At 39.3% G+C, this 24590-nt stretch overlaps 1 protein-coding gene across 9 annotated transcripts in view; it reads left to right on the top strand.

Moving 5' to 3' along the window:
* PLXNB2 (plexin B2) overlaps window positions 1-24590 on the top strand; it is a 245272-nt gene that overhangs the window by 190134 nt on the left and 30548 nt on the right. For all 9 annotated transcript variants that reach the window (XM_030448200.1, XM_030448145.1, XM_030448174.1 and 6 more), the window contains 7 exons: window positions 55-147; window positions 1322-1403; window positions 5676-5848; window positions 8124-8272; window positions 11240-11348; window positions 22229-22365; window positions 22974-23141. In XM_030448200.1, coding sequence (XP_030304060.1) covers window positions 55-147; window positions 1322-1403; window positions 5676-5848; window positions 8124-8272; window positions 11240-11348; window positions 22229-22365; window positions 22974-23141 — 911 coding nt within the window. The remainder of the gene's footprint in view (window positions 1-54; window positions 148-1321; window positions 1404-5675; window positions 5849-8123; window positions 8273-11239; window positions 11349-22228; window positions 22366-22973; window positions 23142-24590) is intronic.

Here is a 24590-nt window from a genome sequence, read left to right as displayed (position 1 = left end):
TGTTACACTTGGTGATGCCATACAAATTCTATACTGATTTTTTTTCTTCCGTAGGGTAAAAAGTTTGTGGTTGCAAACAGCCAATTTGAATTTGAAGCTCCTGTTGATGAATCAGATGAAGGAAAATTTTCGTTCATGAGTAAAGAGGTAAATGCCACAATATGATTCTTCTACCAAATATACTCAGTTCTTACAGACCTATTCCAGTGTCCGCATGTGTCCAGAAATACACAAGTAATTTTGGTTTTCTTTAGAGAAGAAAGTAATCTCTCATGGAGATTCTCCTTTGGCAGTAGCAGTAAAAGGCAGCAGCTTTGGCTCAGAGCTCCTGGGTTCTCCCCTCAAAGCCCCCAGTTGTTCTTGATTTCTCTATCTACGCAATCTATGCATTTGTTGGACAGCCCCTGGAGGAATTTGGGACCAGTACTTTTTTACTCACTTTTTACAGAATCTATTGAAATCATGGAGGATAAAAGATGAGAATTTCAGAGTTCTGCCTCTCCAAAGTAATTTGTTATCTTTTTTTCTTTTTACATCTGTAAAATGGTAATGGCAACAGTAGGTTGTTGTTTGGCTACTTACTGGCTAAGCTTCTTTCATTCTGCTTTATTGTACAGAGAGAGAAAATAATATTCAAAAGTCCAATCCATTTAGCAAGCTCAAAGCTGGACTCACAAATATTATGCTGACTTTAACGTTTATATCTTACAAGCTTACTAACAGTATTGAGAGTTAATTGGCATTTATGCAGCATTTGAGCCTGGCACAAAGGATTTACTTTATAAAGCCACTGTATTTCCATGGTCTTTTTATTTCCCACTGGTTGTTCCTGCTGCTGTCTTCCACCCTGAACAGAAGCTCATGTCTTGGAGGATGTGAACCTTGTTTTTTGACTCTAACAAGGGGGCTGCACTGCAAAAGATGCAAGAGATTTTTCCCCCCCATGTGGTGCAAGTCTGCTGTGTCCACAGAAGTAATGGGGCCAGATGGTGTGGGAAGGGAGAACTCAGCAGGGTCAGCAGCTATACTTACTGAATCTGTACAGTATCTTTGCTACTTGGATACTCTAAATGTAAATTAAATTAATGAAAAGGGAGTATTCAGGTTTTGCTGTCCCTTGGTACTTAAATTCTGATTGTGAAGGATTAGGTTCATTAACACTTTTCTATAAATGTATTTGGCAAAGACTGAAAAAAGACCATGAGGTTTGGGATAGTTTCTAAAACCTTCACAGCTCTGATTATTAAGAATCATAGAAAATGCATGAAATAAACCTTGCTGAATGAAGGTATAAATATCTCTGTTGTGTCATCTTCTCCAGTTCTCCTCTAGTGCAAATGAGACCCTACGACTTAACTTATCTGTAAGAACAGATAAGGTCAAGATTGACAGCAAACTGATGGGTAAGTATGAAATACAGGTTCAAAGAGAGGTTAATTACAGTAAACAGAAATCTATTCCTTCATAATTTGGAGTCATGTGAATAAGAATGTTATCTTAGTAGGTTTTACTAATTTGTGTGAAACAATTAAATCTCACAGATCAAAAGTTATTAATACTAACTCACTAATTAAACATCACTGTTGTATATATTGCAAAGTGTTTTAAATATGCTACAATTGTTTTCAAGATTGCTTTTGCTCTGAAGGGAAGTCCTAACAGCAGTCCATTAGTCCATTCACAGTTCAAATGTACTTATGTAGTTTGATTTTTTTTTTTTTCCAGTGACCATTTCCCTTCCCCAAGGAACTCTCCTACTTCTGTAGCAAAAAGGGGGATGGGGCTCCTTCTTACTGCCACTTGTATGGACTTAATCTGAAATCTTAACTTTGAACTGTGCTTTCAACTGTGTCTCAGCTCAGACAGGTTCTGCAGTCTTTACATCTGATGATGATCAGTAATACACAGAAACATTCAGTGTGCTTTCAGCTTGTTACTTTACTCGTTTATTTCTTTGACAACAAAAAGGATATTAAGTGTTTTATGGCACAAAGACAGTCTCTGATCCAAATTTCTGTAAAAATATAAATGTCTTTATTTTTTCAACATACGCTGATGAAGCAACTATGTCTGTGAGCCTCATCCTGAGCTGAGGAAGCTCTGTCAAAATCAATAGAGCAGTGTTTAGGAGGCTGGACATACCTTGTACTCCTTTGGACTGAAGTTTAAGGCATCATCTTGCAAAAATTGTGAAGCAACACACTTGTGTGGTGAGACAGGAAAACTTATGCTGCCCCCAAGCAGTTTTCCCTGCAGATAAAATCTTTAGACCATATTTTTTCCATCTGTAGAATATTTAAATTTATTCCCTCTCTTATTGGCAGCATAGAAGTACTTTTTTGAAGATTTTTCCTATGGCTCTGTGTGCAGTATTAAAAGAACTTAAAAGAGGACCTGGCATGAATGTTACAGGGAGGTCATATTACAATCTTACACTGTCTTAATTTCCATTCCAAAGGCTATGGTGTTTAAAAGTTCAGAATTTCGACCAAATGTTCCCAACATCTTTATTCCCAGTCTGGGAAAAACAGGGAAAAAAGAAATAGCTAAATTATTAAAGAAATTTTATCATTCAAATTGAAATACAGAATACTTCCAAGAGGGGAACTGCAAAATTATCAACAAATGTCTCTGTTTATTATAAAAGGGATTTTTTACATCCAAATTTTCTCCTGCTTTTAGATTTCCTTGTCATATGAAACCCAGAGCATAATATTTTTATGCATCTTGAAAAGAATTGTCTTTGGGTATATAGTTGCTGCTGAGAAGCACCTTTGAACCTGCCAGTGAAAGAACTCTTTCTTTGCATCACACTTAGTGAATACTAAGTTACGATAGCGTTTTTACATCTTGAGCCATCAGGGGTTCTGAACAGTATGAAATCCAATATATCCCTTTTATCCTTTGTCCTTTTTATCAATGATTTCACAGCTGGTATCTCAAGGTGATGGATAAGAATCTGGATCTAATGAGTGGCTTGCTGCTGGCACATTTAATGAGCTGATCCGTGAACATGGGGAGCGTTTAATGCTTTAAGGCAGGAGCTTTTGCCATTCCATTTATGCAGCTGGATGTGTGAGACATTGCAGTGCTGATATTGTTTACTGAGGGATAGGATGAAAATCCCCATCCAGCCAATAAGGATAACAAAGTAATTCAGTCAGCCTATTCCTGTGCCACGCCAGGTGGCCGTGTGGTGGTGTGGGTGGGTAAAGCAGGGCTTAGGAAGGCAAGGGGGAGATTTGTTTAACAATATTACCTGATCAAGTCCCTGTGCAGTAGCAGCCTTTCAGAGTGATGGATTAAGAAAGCAATCTGGTTCCTGCAAAAGCAATTCACATCATAGGCAAGAGCAAACTTTTCCCCACTGCTGCCCACACTGTTGTCTCTGCATATGAAAGCAAACAGCAGTGTGGCAGGGAAGTCAGGCTGGTGCTTTTCCACTGAGCTGCATTCACATCCGACATACCAAGAGAATAGTTAGCACACAAACTGTTGAAAATACTGGTTGGATTATGTTTGTTACTCAGTACATGAAGCAAATGATGCTACTTCTGCTTTGTGCTTATTGATTCTTTGAGAATTCAAGATGGAGATGCAATCAAATGGATGCTCTTTCTCATTGATTCATTGTAACAAATGTCAAAGTCCCTCAGCTTTTCATACACCTCCAATGATGTCTCAACCAAGTTTGTGTTGGTAAAGCTGCTTGAGGTCAAGTGGATATGCTGATTAGGTGATAGACAGAAGGATTAAAACCAGGCTTCATCATTGTATTAACTCTTCAGTGTAAGGGAAAGAAGAAAAACATGCTATTCTATTAAAAACTAGTTGTGAAACTGAATGCTGAGGTTTTTAAATATGCAGTATTTAGAGAAAGACTGTCCATGTGATGTTATATGCTCTCATAAAAGTGGCACAGAGACTCTAGCCAAGTTTTGGGCATCTTGTAATATTGTTCATGCCTAGCAGGAGAATAAGATGAAAAAATTGAAACCCAACATTCTCATTGTACCCTTAAATTGCAGTAGAAATCTGACATGGCAGTCTCATGGAATTAGATTTAAAATACTATTGCTGTGGTGATTGAAATGTTAGTGCCTGAAGGGTGGTTTTGCTGGTGTCCTTCCTAGAGTCCTGCTCTTCTGAGAATAAAAGCTTTCTTTAAATGGACATTTTTTATGACCTTTAACATATGCAATCTCAAAGGAATTTATCCTAGTATGTCTTGCCCACATCCGATCACCTCTGTTTACTTCAGTTTGCTTCCTGCATCCTTAAGGATGAAACTCCTTTGAAAAAAAATCCAGTGTCACAAAGGGTACCATTTCTTGAGACTTAATGAGCACATAAAACAATTCATCACTACTGGAAAGAGGAGATGTTGAGTCTCTGTCTTGCACTCCCCATTTCCATCTGTGAGCACATTTAACTCCTGAAAGAGCACAGGAGGAAACCATGACAGCTTTCTGCTGTTCTGGTAAGTTAAGTTGATTTACAAGACTCAACAAGTGCCAGGTCTCTGTGGAAGGGCTTGTGATTGTGTGGTCAGAAAAAAAAGAGCAGCCAAAGACTAGAGTGAAGCAGGGATGAAGGGAAGGAGTAGAAAAGGAGGCAGCAAGAAGTTTCCCTGTCTGAAATGCTCAACTTGTCTTCCCAGGGAAGCATAGCACTCACACACTGAGTAATGTGTGCAACTTGCACGCTTCCCCTAGAGAAATGTGTGGTATCTTTACGGTCTGTTTTCTTCTGGGTTAGCTATAAAGTGCATCTCAAAAAAGGTTTTCCTGGAAGCCCAGGCTCTCCGTATGGTGTTCAACCACCAGCCACAGCTCAAAACTTTGTTATCCATTTGGGAAAATTAATTTCATTCAGTGACTGTGCATCGTGGGGGCCAAAAGAAGCTTAGTGTCTGGGACAATTGGTGCGTGGTTCATCAGTGAGAAAAGCATGACTGTCAGACCTGATTTCTTGGCTTAGAAAAACTAGAATTAAACCCCACTACAAAAGGAGCAAGGCATACATCAGGACAACAATTCAAGACAAAAGGGAGAACAAAAGCAAGAAAATAGAGAAGAATGGAGAAATGAGAAGGTATTAACTTGAACAAAGGATAACACTTCATTAAGAGTTAACTTTCTATTCATTTCAGGCTTTAGTGATGATTTTGGAAAGGCCTAAATGTCCTGGAAACAGCCAACAAAGGAAGCTCTCTTCTTTTAAATATGCAGCTGGCAGAGATCTCATGCCAGCTGATGTCTGTCCCTACCAACACGCATGCAGCATTTATACCTTTCCACATGTGACTCCTACTACACCAGGAGGAACCTGTTTGTTTGGACAAGTCTTTGAACAGTTGAACAGGCAGGTTCACCAAGAATAGTCAGGGAAAGGACTCTGTATTTAAATGTTTTGACAATGACTGAGTGACCAAGATTGGGCTCTACTTGATAGTCTGTTCATACTCTGCCCATGGATAGATTTGAGGTTTTTCTATACAGGGAAAAATACAGGGTTTTTTCAGCATTGTTCAGAAGTTAAGTGCAGCCTGTGCATATTCTTTACATGACTCAACTGAGCAGCAGGCAGACTTTGTACATTTTCCTTCCCATAACACACTGAATATCCTTGAAACAGAGGGAAATATCTAATTGCATTTACCATTCTTATTTCAGTGACTCTCTACAACTGCTCTTATGGACGAAGCGACTGCAGCTTATGCCTTGCAGCCCATCAAGACTATAAATGTGTCTGGTGTGAAGAAGAGGGCAAGCCCAGCAAGTGTGTTTATGAAAAACTCTGTCACGCTCCTCCCACTGACACGTGTCCTCACCCAGAAATCACTCGTGTAAGATTGCTTTTTTCTCTTCCTACCAATGTATTATTTTTCAGGAGAAAGCGTCTAAACAAGCTCATTCTGAAAGGGAGGGTTTTTTTTCCTAGGGTGTTAAGTGAGCTTCTGAAATAGCTGCAAGGAAATAATGCCAGTAGAGATGTGAGAGAGAGATTTGTAAAGACTCAAAATAAGAGACTGAATGGAGTCTTTGAGACTTCTTGTTTTTCAAGCCTTGTCCTCACTGTGTGAGAAGCCAGGCTGACAGTGTATACTTAAAAGTGTCACTTTATTCTTGGGAATTAGCATGTATTTTTTTCTCTCCTATAGTCTTTTCTGCCTGAAATAAGTCTATAAGAGAGGTTCTTCACATCTGGAACTGCATGCATTTAGCAGGCTCATTAACAAACTTCAAGCTAAGCTTTTAAATACCATTTAATAAGGGAGCAGGTTGTTTCTGCATCACTTTGTTCTCCAGGTGTCAGTGATATTTTCCAGCCTACACCAGGATTAAACCCAAGGCTGTAGTAGTTGAACATAAGTCAGAGAGGCCAAGTGTGCACCCCTGACTTTTTCAGCAATAGTTCTGTAGCAGGAGAATTCACTCGGGATGAGGGACAAGTGTTGTCCACCTTCGTGGACCAGTAGCCAAAGCAAGAAGTGATGAATCCTTTTACTTCCCAGCAACAAGCCAAATGCTGTTTTTCTGGGCATAACTGTCAAGAAAAGAGTGAAATGTACTTCCATTGGGCAAATGTAAATTGCTGCAATAGTACTTTGAAACTCAGACACAGCATTTGATGAGAACATATCCCAAGCTATCACAAATCACAGTAACTGTGTGGCAGGGGTTGAGAATTTTAACAGGGATTTTTCACTCAAATAAGATAGAACTTTTTAATTCTGAAGCTTGTAGCTCAAACTTGTGGAGATGCTGACTCTCCTGAGGCTGTGCAGTTGGAGGAGCAGTGTGGGTACAGGCAGACCAGGTGAAACCAAATGAGGTCGGCCATGATGGTGTATCAAGAAGAAAGAGAAGCTAAACAGTTCAAGTCAGCTAAGGAAGGCAAATATCCTGAAATATCGACAGAAAATATGAAGAACAGTACTTGTGTGATAGCTGTGCCCAGATAAAGATGATTTGAGTGAGGAGGAAAAGGAAAGTTAAGAAAAATAAGTGGTTTTAGCTGTGTTACTCTTTGCACAGGATTGTGGATTAAATACTAATACTCAAATATTAGGTTTTTTAGTTTCAGATTTGGACATAATCACATTTTAAAAGGCCTACACAAACCCTTAAGTCATTTTTCAGCTTGTTTATTTTTGGTTTGAGTGCAAAAGGGATGGCCAGTGGACCAGAGTTTTAAGAAGTTAAACCAGTGGAAAAACAGAGCAAGTGATTCTGGAGCTGGGCTGGGCAACCAACCACAGCAGCCTTATGTCTGTACCCTGACTTACTTAGATCTAAGAAACTTAGCAGAAATTGTTATCCAGACTTTCAGAAACTGGATTTGTTTGGCTTCCAATTACTGCACTTGGGACTGTGCAGCATCCCTCTTCTTGATGATAAACTCACAGTCCTCTGACTTTTTCACCTGAAAAAGTCTTGCTGGAGGTTCTCCTTACATTACACAGCAAAGCCCGTTAGTCTTACAACAATTATTCAGAATTCGTGGATGTTCAGGCTGTCTTACAACTTGAGAAGTCAACTTCCACTGCAGGATTTTCTCAGTCATAATTTTAATTGTGAATTATTGCATATACCGCAGCATCCTACCATTTGATGCAGTAAGGAAGACCAAGGGGCTAGAGAAAATTTTGAAGACATTATGTGGGGTAGCACTGTGTCTTAGGAACACATAGTCTTAGGACATGAACCTAAAGGGAGAAAATCATGGAAAAACAAAAGTCAAGAAAACCCTGTGCAGCGATGGTGTGAGGTGCCCAATCCATTTGCTTTTCAAAATCAGAGTGCTTGAGTGGAAGAAGCAGGCAAAATGATGTTCCATAATGAACACCAGGCAAAAGTTTTGTACATTTCCCATAGGGAACACGAAATCAGCAGCTAATGAATACTAGTTCTGAGCTCACAAGTAATTAACTAACATTGAAAAGTTACGCAGCATGTTTTTGTGAGGGGTCCTACAAGAAACGTCGTTTTCATTTCAAGTACTGCTAACTCAAAGTCTCTTTCAATAACATGGAAGCAACATGGTCACTGTAGTATTTAATTTCTTTTTTTTCTTGTTGTGTTGTTTTTCTTTTTTTACTTTCCCTCATGAAAACACAGATTGAGCCAAAAACTGGACCACTAAGTGGTGGAATTCTTTTGACCATAATGGGATCTAATTTGGGAATAAAATCAGAAGACGTAAAAAATATAACAGTGGCAGACAAGGAATGTCTTTTCAAAGAGGAATTCTACTCTGTTTCTACAAGGTAATTGCTGGATATTTTTCACAAGATTTTAGAAGAAAAAAGGAATTTCTGTGTATTTTCAGGAGAAAATGATCTTTCTGTGGTTATAAAACGTCTGTGATATATCCATGATATTTCTTAGTAACATGGATGAGTATTTAAAATTGTTACAGATTCTAATGCAAAAAAAAATCTATGATAGTCTACTACTCTCCTGCTTCTGATTGATTGAATTTTTTTTCCTTATTTGCTTGAAAAGCTTTCATAAGCTATTACTGCAGATATCTCGAGACTACTTATTTGATTTTAATTTAAAGGTGTTGTAGGTGTGTATCTAATCATTAAAATCTTTGCTAAATCCAAACCACAGTGCAACCAAGTGTACAAGATTTATGGGAAAGTAGACAAAGCAAGAGGAAGACTGGATCTTTTTGGTTTAGTCCAACTACAAAGTTTCTTTCCTGGGGGCAGGGAGGGAGCCAGCCCAGAGTTTCGGTTTAGCTCTAGATGACATAAGTTTCTTCACAGAGCCAACAAGTCCATGGATGTTGAATTGCCTTAGAAGGTTGGTAGATGTCTTGTGGATTACTTGTCACATTCTTAAGCAGTGCCAAAAATGAAAACAAGGTGCCTAAATTCTTCTAGATACCTAGGTATTTACTACAAATAATATCAAGCCTCTAATTTCAAGAGGAAAATGCTCCCTTCGTATTAGCTGATAAAAAGCACAGCATGAAGGTTCAGTATTAATATTAACAGTAATGAGATATTTTAAACAGTGTCATTTTGCTTTCATTCACTCTGATGTTCAAAGTTGCAGCTGAAACCTTGACTTTCTTCAGTAAAAATGTAATACAGTAAATTTTTGTTGTTTCTGTGCTGTGCTTTGCAAGGAATTTTGATGATATCTAAGTGATTATATATATATATTTATTTTTTTTTTTAGCTTTTGAAAAATGGTTAGCATTAGTCAGTTTGTGGATCAGGCACGTAGGAGCTTCTCAGGTCCCTAAGATTTAAGAATGTATATATAGATATATGTTTTACTGCTTCCCAAATCCATCACTATTATTCATGCATTTACATGTGCATCACTGTGCACAAAATTCCCAACTCTTTCAGTCATCCTTTCCCATTGTCTATTTTCAGTGTTTGCAAAAGCTGCACTGAATTGTAGCATAGCCTTACAAGAATTTCCCCAGCCTCTTGGCTTTTTCTAAAGCTTTTTGATATTTTTAAATATATGGAAAGGAGCCAGAATTCAGATAACTGGTTCCTTGTATCATAGCAACATTGCTGGTTTCCTAAGCTCTGCCTGTGTGGCAATGGGTGAGAACAAATGCAACTTGCATAATGTCATTTATCAACAAATTAGGGGCTTTTGAAGAATGTTCTCAATTAGGGAAACCTTGAAAAATGAGTTATTCAAAATCTTCAAATAGGTAGCTCTCATTTTCTGCCTTTGTCTTCCTCCGTTCTTTTGTTTTATTTTTACCTTCTTTAATTTAATTTTTAAAAAATTAATAAATGCCTGGTCTTTCTCCCCTATCCTTCTGCAGAAAAAGCCAGTCATTTCTCAGAGACAGTTGCTCCCATGGGCACTTAAAGCTGCTTTCTGGCTCTGTGGTGATTTAATTGTTGGCCTTCGAGAAATCGTGTTCTCATTCTTTGTAGTTTTCCATTTGTACCGTGGGGGAAGGGAAGCTGCCAGCTCTGAGGAGAGGAGGGAACTTTTCTCAATTAAAATCCCTGCTAACCACACTATGGTGTTTCCCCCACACACACTCCCAGACCCGGCCCCTGACTGCTTTCCCTAGCTTGACATATGGTAGAAATTCCTCCAAAGGCACCATTTCCTGTTTCTGCCTGACAAGAAGATGCAAACTCCAAGAATACAGTAGAGAGATGATGAGGAACAGACTTGAGCAGCCACACACATGCCGGGACACGCAGGAATTTAGAGAATTTTGTCCATTTGCCAGCACCCAGGCAGAAAAGTCTGGAGTGATCTGCAGGGGGACTTGACAATCCTTTTATTATAATTCCCGATTTAAGTATATTCTACTCAGTAATTTGAGGTTATTGGGTGGGTTTCTTTCTTCTTAAGTTATTTCAGGGTTTTTTTAAGTGGTCATGCACTGGTTAAGGAAGAATTGCAATAATCCTGGAGGGAAAGAGCAATGGAAATGAGCAGTGATCCTTAGGGTGTGTCCTATATGAAACTGCCTGTGTAGGCTGCAAATATTGTATTCCTCCTTATCTAACTGTATTATCAGCTCTCCATTAAGTATTTGTCCCAGTTTTCAAGTGTGACAAATCCTTATTGCATTTTCATGCTTATATTCTCTGGATCACCTATTTGAAACGAAACATTGAAACATCCCTGCTATCAATCAGCAGCAGTGTTAGTTAAGGCAGTGTTTTCTTGGCCAGTGTTCCTTGACCTCTGGTTTTGTGGGGGTTATCTGAGGATTGATTTTCAGGGAACAGTGATTCTAAAGGGATTTTCATCGTGGGTCTGAAAATACAGCAGTTTAAAGCTGAAGGATAGCAGGATGCACAACAAAAGTATCAGTAGCTGAACCAGACCAATTTATAAGACAGCTGAGAGTCTGTTTTTTACATCAAGGCAGACCCGGGGAGGTCTCCTTTGTTTTAGCATCACTAGGTCCAGTGAAAACTTTATGTTGGGTTGAAGGGGTTCATCTCTGACTTCTGGGCTGAATTTGAGTTGAAGGCACCTCTACCACCTGACTGCTAAGTAGCTGCTGTGTATAGTGCTCTGGTTTCACCATGAGCTACCTTTAAATAGAAGATTAATATATTTCTGTGTCTTTTTCCTGGGAATCTGAGGCAACATTCAAATATCTTGTGTAGGATAAAGCAGAGTTAGTGCTTTTGCTGACAGCATGTGTGGTAGCTCGGATACATTGCATTGATACTGCAGCTGTTACTTCTACCAGATAAACTTACATTCTTTCTCGCTAGGATTGTATGTCAAGTTGGACCAATGGGTGAAACAGAACAAGGTCAAATTGAAGTTAACATCAATGGAAAATTAGGTAAATCACCAAGTGAAGTTTTGTTTACATACCAGGTAAGTGCATTTTTTTCAGAGGCCTATTTTATACCTCATAAATTACTTAAGTATTAAGTTTAGGTGCTAAGCAAAGACTCACCTGTATTTGCCTTACAAGCTTTGTTTCATCACTAGCATTGTTATTCAACTATGTTATAAAACACTTCACTCAAGCAATTAAAAATGTGGATTAAAAAACTATGCTGATCAGTAGATACAGAATGTAAAACAAGAACTATATTGCTTGCAATTCAAGTTAAAAAATGTGGTAGAAAAGAGACTAACTAACTTATTCAGTAGTGAATGAATAAGTGTCTCTTAAGTCTCAATATGGAATATTAAAAAACCACCACTGCAAAACATTCAGTGTTGTTAGGATGCACAGTTGGTGCACTATTTTAATCACTGTGTTTGGTCTAGCCAATGTTCTTAATTACAAGAATGGATGCAGAGCAGCTGAAGACTAAGTAGTGGAGGTACATTAATTTTTTATTTTTTATTTCATTCAAAAATATGGCATGCACAGCCACAGACAGCATGATGTGTGTTCATATTATACATGTGCATTGTTTTCAGTATCACTACCAAGGAGAATTTTGTTTGTCTCTTTAATTGCTCTACCCTAAACGTAGCCCTAGGTTACAGCTGGTCTAGCCTGTGGTTTTAGCAGCAAGTAGCTTTATCTGTACCTATAAAGTCTTCAAAATTTATAAGAGCCTGTGATAGTTGAGAGGTTTACATGATGTCTGTCTTCATATTGATAATTAAAGTTACTCCTATAACTAAATAAAACATAAAGGGGTGGTTAGGCGTTTATCTTCTCCCGTATTTAAATTTTTGTCCATTAATTCTTGGTATCTTGTAAGAAAGAAAGGAAAGGAGTTGGCAATAAGAGGTGGAATAAGCCAAGAATAAGTATTCAACTGAAGAGGGGGTATTCTTGTTTTTGCAAAACATGCTAGAAGTGTTTTTTCCATAATTTCCAAGCAAAGGCCTCCTCTTTGTGGTTATACCTGCAAAAACATCCTTTTTGCTTGAAAATAACCTCTTCTCTTTGTGGAAATGTAAGTTATAATTTAGTCTGTTTTCACTGATCTCATTCATTTTAACTCGGGAAGAGCATAATCTCCCATGTTTATGTGTTTGTGGTCTCTAGGACAATGAATGTGACAGTAAACCCTACATGAGATTAGTTTTTGACATGAACCTATTTTGTGGGGTACGTTTTACACCAGTCCTCCTAATTGTTTCCTGGATGTAAAGATTGTCCCAGTTTGTGTGAAAACCACACAAGGAAGTTATGGAGCATGTTGAAATGTAATCTGAAGCACTCATGTAGGCTTTGAAGCCTGTCTGTGAACGTGTCTGGTGTGAGTCCCTGCAGAGCTCATCTAGGAAGCAAGATAAGCAGCCACCACTTCTGGCTACTTAAGGGAAAGATTCTTTATGACCTCTAAGTGAGGTGCTAGGAGGAGCCACCAGGCACAGCATTTTCCAGGAGGCTTACCTGCAAGTCCAAGGCTTCCTCAGGGCCAATCTCAGCCTGCATTGAGGTTACTGAAATATCAGATACCTGAGCTAACAGCCGATAAAGAGCATTTTTGTTTACTGAAAAAATCTCTCCTTGTGGATTTTATTTTTAAGATGCAAAACAATGGCAAGTGAAATTGGTTTCTAGCTTCTCTCTATTCCATGAGACAGTTAAACCAACTGTGGAATGAAGTAAAGTCAGTATGGGGGGCATCTCATTCATGCACACCTCTACAAGTGTGACGTGAGCACTTTTGGCATGAGAACAGATGATCAGAGCAGACGATCATGTCAGTTGATGTCTTAAAAGCTACAGTCTTGTTTCAATGGTGTTTTCAGACTGTTCTTTGGTGACCTCCTTCAGCAGATCTGCAAAATCAGTGCTTTGTTTAAGACCTCCTCTATTCAGTATATACAAAGGAAAGAAAATACACTTCTTTCCAAGAGCCTTCCTAAAATAAATTTTCTATTTTATATTTCCCCTTTTTTTTGGCACATTGTCTGGCTACCCTCATGCTGGTAATTATCACAGTTTTTACTGCGTGCTCTGATCACTCCAAGCACAATAGCTTCAGCTTTAGCTGTGACCATTCTAAAGGTGGCATGTGACAGCACAGGGCAGAAGTGCACAAGCAGCACACAAGGAGACAATGCAGCTGCTCAGCCCGATGTGTCTGTGTCACCACGTTCCCCACAGCCTCAGCCTCATACATGTGACAAGTGTTTACCATCAAAAGCACATAGTTATCAAGTAGGTAGGATATGAGGAAGAATTTTTTTCTGGATTGTTTTCCCTGATTGTTTACCTCAGCACATGTATTTTACTCTGTAGCTGGGGGTTTGGGATAGGTTTTTGCAGGGGGATATGACATGCTTATTACCATTACAATTGATACTGATAAACCACATCTGCAGCAGTATGGAATTGCTTCCAGAGGATCCTATTTTATTCTCAAGTCCTGGAGCACATCTTCTTTTTGTGTCATCCTGAATAGAGGCCAGGAGAACTCCTGGGTAGCTGAGAGTTTCAGTGAAGCTGGCCCTTCCTCATGTAGGTATTAGTTGCTTTCATTCTCTATCATCTGAGCTATGCACTCAAATGCCTGTTTCCCTCATCCAGTGCTCATGTTTCTACTTGGAAGCTTTCAGGGAACACTGGCTGTATGTTAATGCAGTTTACTGGCTATGCATGCTTCCATTTCTCCATCAAACCTGTCAGCAAGGCTCTGTGGTCTTTTCAGAAAATCATGTGGTGTCTGCCTCATGATAAAAGGATGCTGCCTGCAGTCCAAAAAATTAGTTGTTTAAAATACCAGCCCTGTGCTTAAGCATCCCATCCCAAGCATCAGACAGCACACAATGTGCATCACCAGACAACTGCTCTGCCTGGGCACCTGGCATAGCTGGAAGCATTTGATCAGCTAACATGGTGTGAAGTTTGGATGAAGCAGCCCCAGAAAAGCAGGACTCAGCTTCCTTCTCTGCTGTTGCAGAAATAACCCAGGAACTGAAGCCTGGCTTGGGTTGTGGATGCTGTGATGAGGCGAGCTGGTGGGTCAGGTCAGCCACTGTGGTGAGCACCAGGCTGCCAAGAGTGCACAATGGAAATTCTCTGGTTGAATATCCTGTGAGTGGGTGGCTTGTCTGAAGAAACAAGCAGCAGGCTCCCTCAAGTCTGAGGAAGGAGGGAAGTGGAGGGGGAAAGACCAGTTCCTAATGACTTGCGTGCCCCATTCAAAATCCTAATTTAGCTCCTGCGGTTACCTCTATAGTCCATGAAGTGACATTTTGACCTCCAAGAAGGTGGTCAGCATCTACCACACTTTGTGGGTTATGCCTTCAATTTTTCCATGTGTTATATGCAAACGTTGGCAAAATAATTTGGCTTTCAATGTGAGGCAGATTATTTTGGTAACAAATTGTTGTCTTACAGACCTGCTTCCAGAGCCAGAAGTTAACTACAACTGGAACCAGGATAAGGAAGGGATGAGTTACTTGAGGAGAGAAGGATGGATAAGATAAATGCAGAGCAATAATGTGATCTGAACATTTGTGATAATGTTATCTATGTGTGTGTGCACTGTCATGATGTCCTTGACACAGCATCCCTGTGCTCTGCTTGTGTGGAAGTTCAGTAGCCCAATTCCTACTTTTGAAGATGTGCACTTGCACCAAAGGAAAACCCCCTGCTGGAGGTTGCTGCCTGAAGGAGCTGGCAGAAAGGAGCTTAGGTGGCTTTGCCATTTGCTGCCCATCATGTCCATTTGAACACCTCCATCTGTTGCTGGCTTCCCTTTGTGCTGCAGCTGGCATCTCTCATGGCACCACAGGGATATACTCTGTCACCATCCTCTTTTCCCTCCCCAGTTGTCTCTCTGCTTGTGGTCTGGCACAGTTGCATTTTCTCCATCATCACTCTGAAGCATGAACTTCATGCCAAGGTTTCTTTGCATCTCCGTTAGGCTCCTGTCCTCTGTTGCCTTCCAACTGTTCCCAAATTTCTGGCCCCTCTTTTGAACTGCCAGTAGCCTCCTTGATGGCTGTTTGTTTCTTTCTTAGGTTTTCTGCATTAGCAAAGGATAAAGGTGGTGTAGTTCTTGGGCTAGAAACTGCTTACCACAGATGAATATCATAGTAGTATCATTATTCACAGAGTCATGTTCTGGAATATAAAAAGTTGAGGATGTGCTTGGTGTCAGAAAAGGGAGAAAGTAACAAAATTGAAAAAGAAGGCAGGCAGAACCTAGGTCATGCTCCACAGGAGTGTACTCCTCTTGTTCTTGAATACTGTGCAAGGGGCCAGAAGTGAGTTGGCTGGACATGACAGTGTAAACCAGGAAAGCTACAAAGCAAACAAGGTGAATGACAAAGAACATGAATCTATCTGGCAGATCATACCTTAAATGCAAGTTGGGCGAGTGAAAAAGCAGCTGGAGGAATGTTTCTCTTTTGCACCTCCATATCTTTAATGGGGAAATTGCCAGGAAGCTGGATAAATAAGAATAGAAGAATAGCAGTAACCCCACTGTTAGCCAGGTGAAAGCTGTGCTTTGATTTGACACCAACAGACCACAGAGATCTAAAATGCTGGGAGCTCTGTGAATGCGTTTTCAGCCTTTAAAAGGTATCTTTTACTAAAACTGTAATCAGGAACTTGAAGAAATAAGAGATCACCTTCCTAACTCTACAAAAAGACTAGCTGCAAATCATAAAATATTAAAGATATAAAAGTTCATTCTAGATTAATGAACAGGATAAAAAAAATGTAAGAACTAACATGCGAATGCTCCAGAGGGTCTGCAGTAGCTGTGTAAGAGCATCAGTCATGTGCATGGCTAATAAGTAAGTTCACATCTAAATGTGATTGTAAGTGGAACAGACATGGAGATAATTTACCCTCTAGCACACAGAAAGCATGAAACTACAATGAAAAATACATCACTATTTCTGTAAACAGATTGGTAAGTAGGGTGCAGAGGATACAAACAGCAAGCAAAGGAAAGACTTTGGGATGCAATGGAGAAAACAGGACACTGGAAAATGACCAGAGTGTGAAGTCATGCACATACTTGGGCCAGAGCAAGCTGCTTTGCCAGTACTTTTTGTTTTTTTCTGGTACCTCTGTGCTGACAAAGCACAGAGCACCTCAGAGAACATACTGTTGAAAGACTGTGACATTACTGTGAGACAAAGCAAGAAATGGAGTTAGTGAAGCTCAGGTTAGTCTCTTACACAAAGTTAAGGCAGTGGCACACAGGAATGTGAATGCCACATAATTTATTAGTATTACAAAGAGATTAAAAGAATTTGCTGTCAAACAAGCTACTGCTATTTGAACGTTTTTACATATTATAAGCAATGTACAAGAGATTGCCATTGTCTCACTGTTTCAAATTGGAGCAGATAACCACTGCCTTCAGGTAAACCATATCAATGGGATGAGCATCAGCCACAGTCATCAAACAGAAGAGGTAACATATTTGTAGTGTTGTTATCCTTCCAGCAAAGCTGCCTGATGGTTATCAAACCACTGGGGAAAATGCTTATCAATTCTGGATTACTAATCCAGCAGTCTGGTAAAACATGGGAAAGTTGAGTTGAAGGTGGTCTCAACATTATTACACCAAAGTAGGATTTAAGGAAGGTTTGTATCTAAGATAAAATGTTTGTATTATGACTGACAAGATACAATCTGCTTGGACCTACAAACAAGAAATCCTGTCCAGATCAAATTATTTTTTCAGGATAAACCATGCTGTAGGGAGCAAGCTACACCTATTGACAAGTTTGACTAGATCATCATTCTAGGATGTGCATATGTTTTAGCAGAAGTGCAAATCCACTTCCTACGTGACATGATCATGGAAGCATAAGGTTGTGGAGAGTCCTGGCAGTGGGAAGTCCCTCCACTGAGAGAAGGATTACCAGACTCAGCAGAAACAGGCCAGTGAACAACTGACAGGCATTGGAACAGCCTGGGTTTTTTTAAAAATCAAACATCAAACTACCAGGAAGATGTGAACAGTATTTCCCTGACGACAAAAGGAGAAGTGCAGACACTGTAAACCTGAAAGAATATTCCTCCATTTCAAGCAAAATAAGAAAAAGACTGACATATATATGAATGATTATTTTCTGCACTTCAAGGAATTATAAAACAAGGGTTAAATTAGTGTTTACAGGGTTGTTTAAATTTTAGTGTGTCCCTGAGAAATGAAGTATTGCCAAGTCTTCACAAAGGCTGACGTTTTCCAGAAGAATTATTACAAGGCTGCTACAAATTCCATATAGGACACATAATCAAGTGTTCTGCTTAACATCATAATTGCACTGAGCACTGCAGTGTTATGTTATAGTGGTGCACTGTGCTGCAATGCTACAGAGAGTGTGACTTCCCCTGGGCACCTTCTGACAGCAAAGAAAGATTCTGAGGTACAGAGGGCTGTATTAAATTAAAGCAAGGTATTTATTACGGCAGCAGAGAGACTTCTGATTTGGAGACTGAAATGAGAATAGGGCAGAAAAAAAAGAAGAAAAAAACCCGCAAGGGTATTTTGAAAAGGTGGCATCACCGATCTCACAGCACTTGAGGTCCTGGTGCTGTTCAGTATTGCTCAGGGTCGAGCCAACATTAAAGGGGACTGTCTCTTGGTAAAAACAGCTTTTTTTATTATGCCTCAAACAAGGTTTGCAGTGAAGGATTTACCCTTTGCTCCTCGTTTTCCTTTTCAAGGAGGAATCTCATGTAGGGCTGTGGATCAGGTGCAGCTTTGCTAGCTTGTTTAAAATAAGACTGTACGAGAAAAGGAAATTTCCAAGGGTCTGAACCCCTCTGTCCCCTGGTGAATGCCACGTCAGCTATGGGAAGGAGCCACCTGCTCAGTAGGTAGCATGATTCTTCTTGGAATCTTGTGCCACCACTGGCAGTAGTTTTTTCAATTTTTTTGGCTTACAGTGAAATATCATTTTCTTACTGATCCTATCTACCTAACTGCATTTTTTAGAAATGCTTTCTGATTGAGCATTTGCACGAACCAATTTTTTTTTTCTTGTTACTCTTAAGGAGGCCACCAGGTGGGCCAGTGTACCTTTGCTCTTTGAGAAAATCCATTAATATTTTAGAAGAGCACTAAAACTTTGGTCAGAGCACATTGGTTTTGCAATAAGATGGTTATTGAAATTGTTAAAATTATTGATAATTTATTTTAACTACTTGTTTTTTTTCTGGCAGCTCCTTGAGAGGGAAGGGGAAAATGTGAGACAGAAAATTGCAAGTTAAGATTAATCAGGATTGTTCTGACACGTTTACAGTAACAAGCTGTTATTGTACAATGCTTTGTCTTAGCAGTCATACTGAAGAACTCCTCTGCACACAGAGCACAGTTCATCTTCTCCTTATTAGATCATCTTTATGAGGCGTACACATTATTTCGTCTCTGGAGAGCTTTTGGTGTTTGCAGTATTACTTTAAATATGTTAAATATGAATACTTTGAATTAAGCTGTTTTAAAATAGGCCTTTGAGGAACTGTTGGAAGATCAGTGATTAAAGAGAAAATAAGGGTTAAAACAAAACAATTCCATCTCCTCCTTGGCTGCTACCTGCCTTTGGTCCCAGAGGGTTTCTTGGTCTTGGTTTTGCATTCAGCCTGAAGTGAAGATGAGATGTGCTGATGGTGTGGCCATGCCATGGATGTGGTGGGGTGTGGGTGTCCTGTTCTCCTCTCCAGGGTAGCTAGGCTTTAACTTCTGTCAGAGTTGGAGTCTTGCTAAGAAAACTATTTCTGGGGGAAACAGAACAGATACTTGTTTCACTTCCTCATTGCTGCTGTGTTATTCAGAGATAATGGCTGCTTTTTGGTTACTTATATATTCTTGTTCATACAGAGGAAAATGTAAGCCACCAATGAAAGGTCCTACACAGAAACTTGTACTGGGTGGTTCTGAAGCCTGTGGCTCACTCGATACTTACTGGTTGTTAGCAATGGTGTCAGGTGATGCCCGGCCAAAGTTACCCAGCAGATAACCCAGCAGAGATTTAACAGGGCAATTATTTCACATTTTTGCAGGAAGAAAGGAATACAGCTGTCAAGCAGGAGTCCTTAGCAAGCTTCCTTTTATTTTTTATGCTGAGGTTACATAGAACAGTGGTTTGTGATGCGTCAGAAACCTTATCTTGTTCCTTTCCTTCCAAAAATTCTGCTTAAAGGCTTGGCTTTAAGTGGTTTCTTGTTCTTTTCCTTCCTAAGTCTGTTCTTAGAGGTTAGGCTTTCAGTGGAGTTAGTATTTAGGGGGAAAGCTATGAGTTTAAGCATTTTTTTGTGAGGCTCAAGGATAACAAATTTGTCCATACTGATTCTTTTGTGGTTCTTGGGGTATGCTTTCTTCTGAGAGCTATCCCAGGCATGTTATGCAGCTAATCACTGCTGTGGATTTTCACTGCAGATTATACAGTGGTCCAACATGCTTAACAATCTGTAGCAATTAACATTGAATTTGAAGCCAATAAAAGGTATAGGTTTCTGTCCACATACTAAGGTTACACTTACAGTATTTTATACATTTTTATAAGCGATTTGTTTGTTGTGTGTTTTATGCAATTTTGATTATTTTTTTTTCTGCAGGAAAATTGTGTTACAAAAAAACACAAATGAGCCTTTCTTTGAAGCACGTGTCTAGACGTGTTAATTTAAACTTCAAGTGTTTAAAACTGACCCCCTCAAACTTTTTTTTACCCTCATGAGATATTTCAATTTAGCTTAAATCTGCAAGCAATTAAATCCAAAGAAGAGTACTCACAGAGAAGGTTGTATAAACCTCAACAAGCAAGTTTTAGTAAAAGCTGTTATATTGAATCAAGGTTTCTTTTTGCTTAAAAAATGCCTAAAAATTACTTCAAATCACTTCCCTACATAAAAGCTTGTAAGCTGAGTGATGTATTAAATTAAGACAAAATCAAAGGTTACCAGGTGAGAGCAGTCATATGCTGCAGCAACATACATCTTGAGGAATGAAGGGTTTACAAACAGATTTCTCTCAGGGAAGAAAAGCAATTGACACCCAATTAGAGTTAAGGCATATTCCTAAAGCTCAATGACTTGAGAGCAAATTACAGTTGTCATTGTGGATTTGTCAAATGTTCTGAACGATGGTGTATTCCTTTGGAGAGAAGTCTCTCAGACATGAAAGTATAAAACAAGCACAGCAAGCACAAGTTCTCCATGTTTCACTAATATCCATACTTCAACAAAACAAATATGTATTGTAACCATGAGGTCAATTGGATGCACTTCCATGGATTCCTGCTACTTCTTAAAAACCTGTCAGTGGCCCGCCGAGCTTTGAACTGTACTTGCAGCACATCAGTCCCCTTCCTCCCTGCCATTCATGAGCCTCTGTTTTGAGGCTGTAAGCTGTCACACAGAGGCAGCCTGAGGCTGAGCAAAATGACAGGGGGGAAAGTTTTTGCTGCATGACAAGTAAGGTGCGAGCTTGTTGCTTTCTGTTTCTGAGCAAGGTTTTTCCTCCTCAGAGTGGGAGATTGGTGCAGGCTGATGTTGACCAGGGAAACCTTCAGCAGCAAGGAAAGTTTTCAGATTTCTTTATTTGTAGATGCTCCATATGGAATAGCCCCACGCCTGGATTTTATTGTCAGCAAAATTATACAAGAGGAGAATATGTAATTTACAAATACACATGATTGTGAAATAAGTTTATTGCTTGCTTGACTCGTTTAAAGAAAGCTTGTGTCTGATTTGGGCTGAAGAAGCACAGCTTGACATCAAAAAAGAGATTACCTTTTGACAGCTTCCTGAGGCTGTTGATCTGCTATACTCCTGCAAACACAGGGTCCTTTGTAGCAATGTCCCTGCCCCGTGCTTGGATCCAGCATCCTACCAGTGTGTGTGGTGCACGTGGCAGCTGGCTGCATGGGACCACCTCACCACCAGCCACTCAAAGGCACCGCCCCGGCACGCAGCCTGCGGCACGTCAGCAGTCGTGGCCAGGCCATGGATCTGTCTGGTGACCCATCTTATGCTGTTGGCTTCAGGCATCCTCTTGATTCAGAAGCTTTAGTGTTGTCCCGACTAAGGATGCTTTTCTCAACTGGAAGAAAGGACCACTTAGCAATGCAGTAATTAAATCACACTGTTCATGAAAAGCCCTTGCTGTTAATTTACAGTCTTTGTCATAGCTCCCGGTATACAGTCACAGAAACAAAGACCAAATTGAGAACAAAAGAAAGGAATTTATTTGAGAAATTTAAATATCCAGCAAATTTCATAACAATTTGAAGTGTGTCTGCCTGTTTCAATTCATTTTAAGAAATCTGCTCCAAGGTTCTAGATGCATAAAGAAAAATTTAGCATTCTCTTTCTTTGCATGGTCATTACTCAAGAGTTGAGATGACAATTCTACCTCAATTAAAAGGTAAAATAAAATAAACCTTAATATTTCTGTTTGGCAGCATTTTTGAAAACCTTGCTCTGTCTTTCCTGTAGCTGACCCAGAATGTAGGAAAGAGTAAGGAATGGTGAAGGTAGAATCAGCAATAAGGAAAAGAGACATCTTAAAATAAGTAGGAAAACAGGAAACCCAGCAGGAAGCTTTCACAAACTTAATGGCAGCAAACTCCACATTTTGTAAGTAGGGAACAAAAAGTCATGGAAAAAATAGAAGTACATTCACATCATCCTTACTTCTTCCTTCAGCATGAATAATGAAAGATTTTATTTTAGAAGAAAAGCCCATCATTATTTTTTGTATTAAATATTAAATATTAAACTTCTGTTTCCTATTATACCAATTAATACTGATCTAAATTTTATTTTAATTTTCTTAATTAATTTGACCACCTCCTCTTTGCAGGAACCTCGTCCTTTTCAAATAAGACCTGAAAGTGGTCCACAAGCAGGTGGAACCACACTTACCATCACTGGTACAAACCTGGCCACTGGTTCCAAGAAGGATGTTCGAGTGTCAGTCGGTAGCCAGCCTTGCAATGTGTACGTACCCTGAGTACCTAACAACACAGAGCTCTGTACTAACAAAGCACCAGCCTTGTCTGGCCTGTAGAAATTAAACTAATAATCCATTGTTTTATCTCTCTGTGACTCATCCCATGCAATGGAGCTTTGCATGTCAGGTTTAGACAGAAACTCACTTGGAGGCTCCAGCTAAAAGCAGCAGCTACAAAAACAACCTGAGTGGGAAAACTCGTATCCAAAGATTCTCCCAGTTTGGGCTTTCTCTGCTTGACTGGCTGCTCCATACTCACCCACGCTTTCCTCAGCAGTTTCTTAGCAGATCCATATAAAATGTTAATTTTATAGTGTCCCTTGGCTTCTTCCACTCACTACTTTTCTCTTGTATTAACTGCTGCCCTTTACTTCCCCCCAAAACAGAAAACACACAACGTGTGCTGACATTACATTGTTGTTGTCCTACATCTTTTTAAGACCCTAAGTGATCTGAAGAAAGCGTAGTTTCCTCTTGTAGTGACTCAGTGACTAATGAAAATATAGCCCTGGATTTTTTTGCTGCAGTGTTGGATGCAAATCACCATAATCTTAGTAACTGCGGATGTTCCCTTTCTTTTTCTTCTCCAATCTAGTACTGAATTTGGAGATGAGATCGTATGCATTACAGGACCTAACAGCAAGGTTGAAGCTGTTCAAGTCACAATGGACTATGGGGGCACAACAATTCCTGTACCACAGAAATTTTTGTACAGTGAGAATCCTACTGTCACCAAATTCTTGCCAGTAAATAGCTTCAGCAGGTAATGAAATGCTTGTCAATTTCTATAACTGGGTTAAAATACGTGTAATTTGTAATAAGCCTATTGCATATAGAACTGTTTGAAATAAAAAGTCCTGTACTCAAGCCACGCACACATTGAGACACATAAAGTTTGTTGATCTTTCTTAAACGCAGCTGATGTCTGAAAGTATTCTGTTTACATACATACTTTAAGCCGTAGTTCAAAGCCAAATCCTGAAACCAGAAGGGGTAATGAGCCTCTTTTAAATTAAGACGTCTCAAAGAAAGAAATTTGAAGCATTTCAGCAGGATGTCAGACATGATTTTTGCACTACTTACAAATCCTTATCCTATAAGCATAACCTATATAAAAGGTGCCTAATGAAAAGGTCTCCAAAGCTCCTCTGTTCAGCTTTTTATATGTATGCTGGAAACATAAGGAAATTATGACTTGTAATCTTTTTGTCCCATGAGGAAAAGAAGTATCTTTTTAAGAAAACTAGATCTAAGTTCCATAATAATTTTAAAAGCTATGCTCTTCTCTATAATGGTACTCACAAATACCCCTCTGGTTGCTGTCCCTTCTGCAAAAAAGCTCACCTAGTGTTAATTGCTAGACTGAAGAAATGCATGCCACTCCTATGGCAAATTATCTCCATAAAAATCCTTATAGCATACCTCTGGTAGCATACCTCTGGTTTTGAAAATCATTCTTGTGCCTGATACAGGGACAAACTTGTGAACTTGATTTGCATTGATCTCTGCTGTTCCCTAGTATTTTGTTCTTTCTGCCTGGTGGGGTTCAGTTGGCAGAAAGAGATCATAACATTTCCGCTTTCTTTCAGTAAAAAGAAGTGTAACATCATGACCATACAAATAACACATTAAAAATAAAATGGGTCATGTTGTCTCTTGAAGAAACTGGTACCTGCCTCCTTGGACATTGAGTAGTCACTTATGTAACATAGGAGTTGGTTTTAATATTTGATTTTGATTTTTGGTTTGTATGGTTCTGGTGCATGAAGGTGATTTACCCCAGGGGATTTAAAGACTTCTCTTTTTTTCCTCTATATGAATTAAATATTACTTTATTGGATTGCTTTGAGTATTGCTAACCCTGTAAATCCATGTTACTTCAATGACATTAATTCCCACTGGCAACTTGCACTCATCCTTCTTATGTGAATGCATTATTTTTTAAACAATGTGTTGCAAATAAAAAGGAATAGAGAATCCAGGTCCCTTCAGAGCCGTGGAAAAGAAACTCTAACCTTTATCTCTATGTGTGTGGTAGGTGGAGTGATTTTTAACATTAGAGAAGTAAAGCACACAAAGATAGGCATCAATGAAAAACCAGAAATACTGACAAAGTGATTTGTACTTTTTTGTTCTGATGTTTTAAAATGGGCTTGAAGTTGACATTTCTGCTTTTCAATGCTGTGGTCATCAGTCGCTTTAACAAAAATCT

This window comes from Calypte anna, chromosome 1 (genome assembly GCF_003957555.1).
Source record: "Calypte anna isolate BGI_N300 chromosome 1, bCalAnn1_v1.p, whole genome shotgun sequence".
Classification (NCBI taxonomy): domain Eukaryota; kingdom Metazoa; phylum Chordata; class Aves; order Apodiformes; family Trochilidae; genus Calypte; species Calypte anna.
This window is presented reverse-complemented; position numbering and strand designations above follow the sequence as displayed.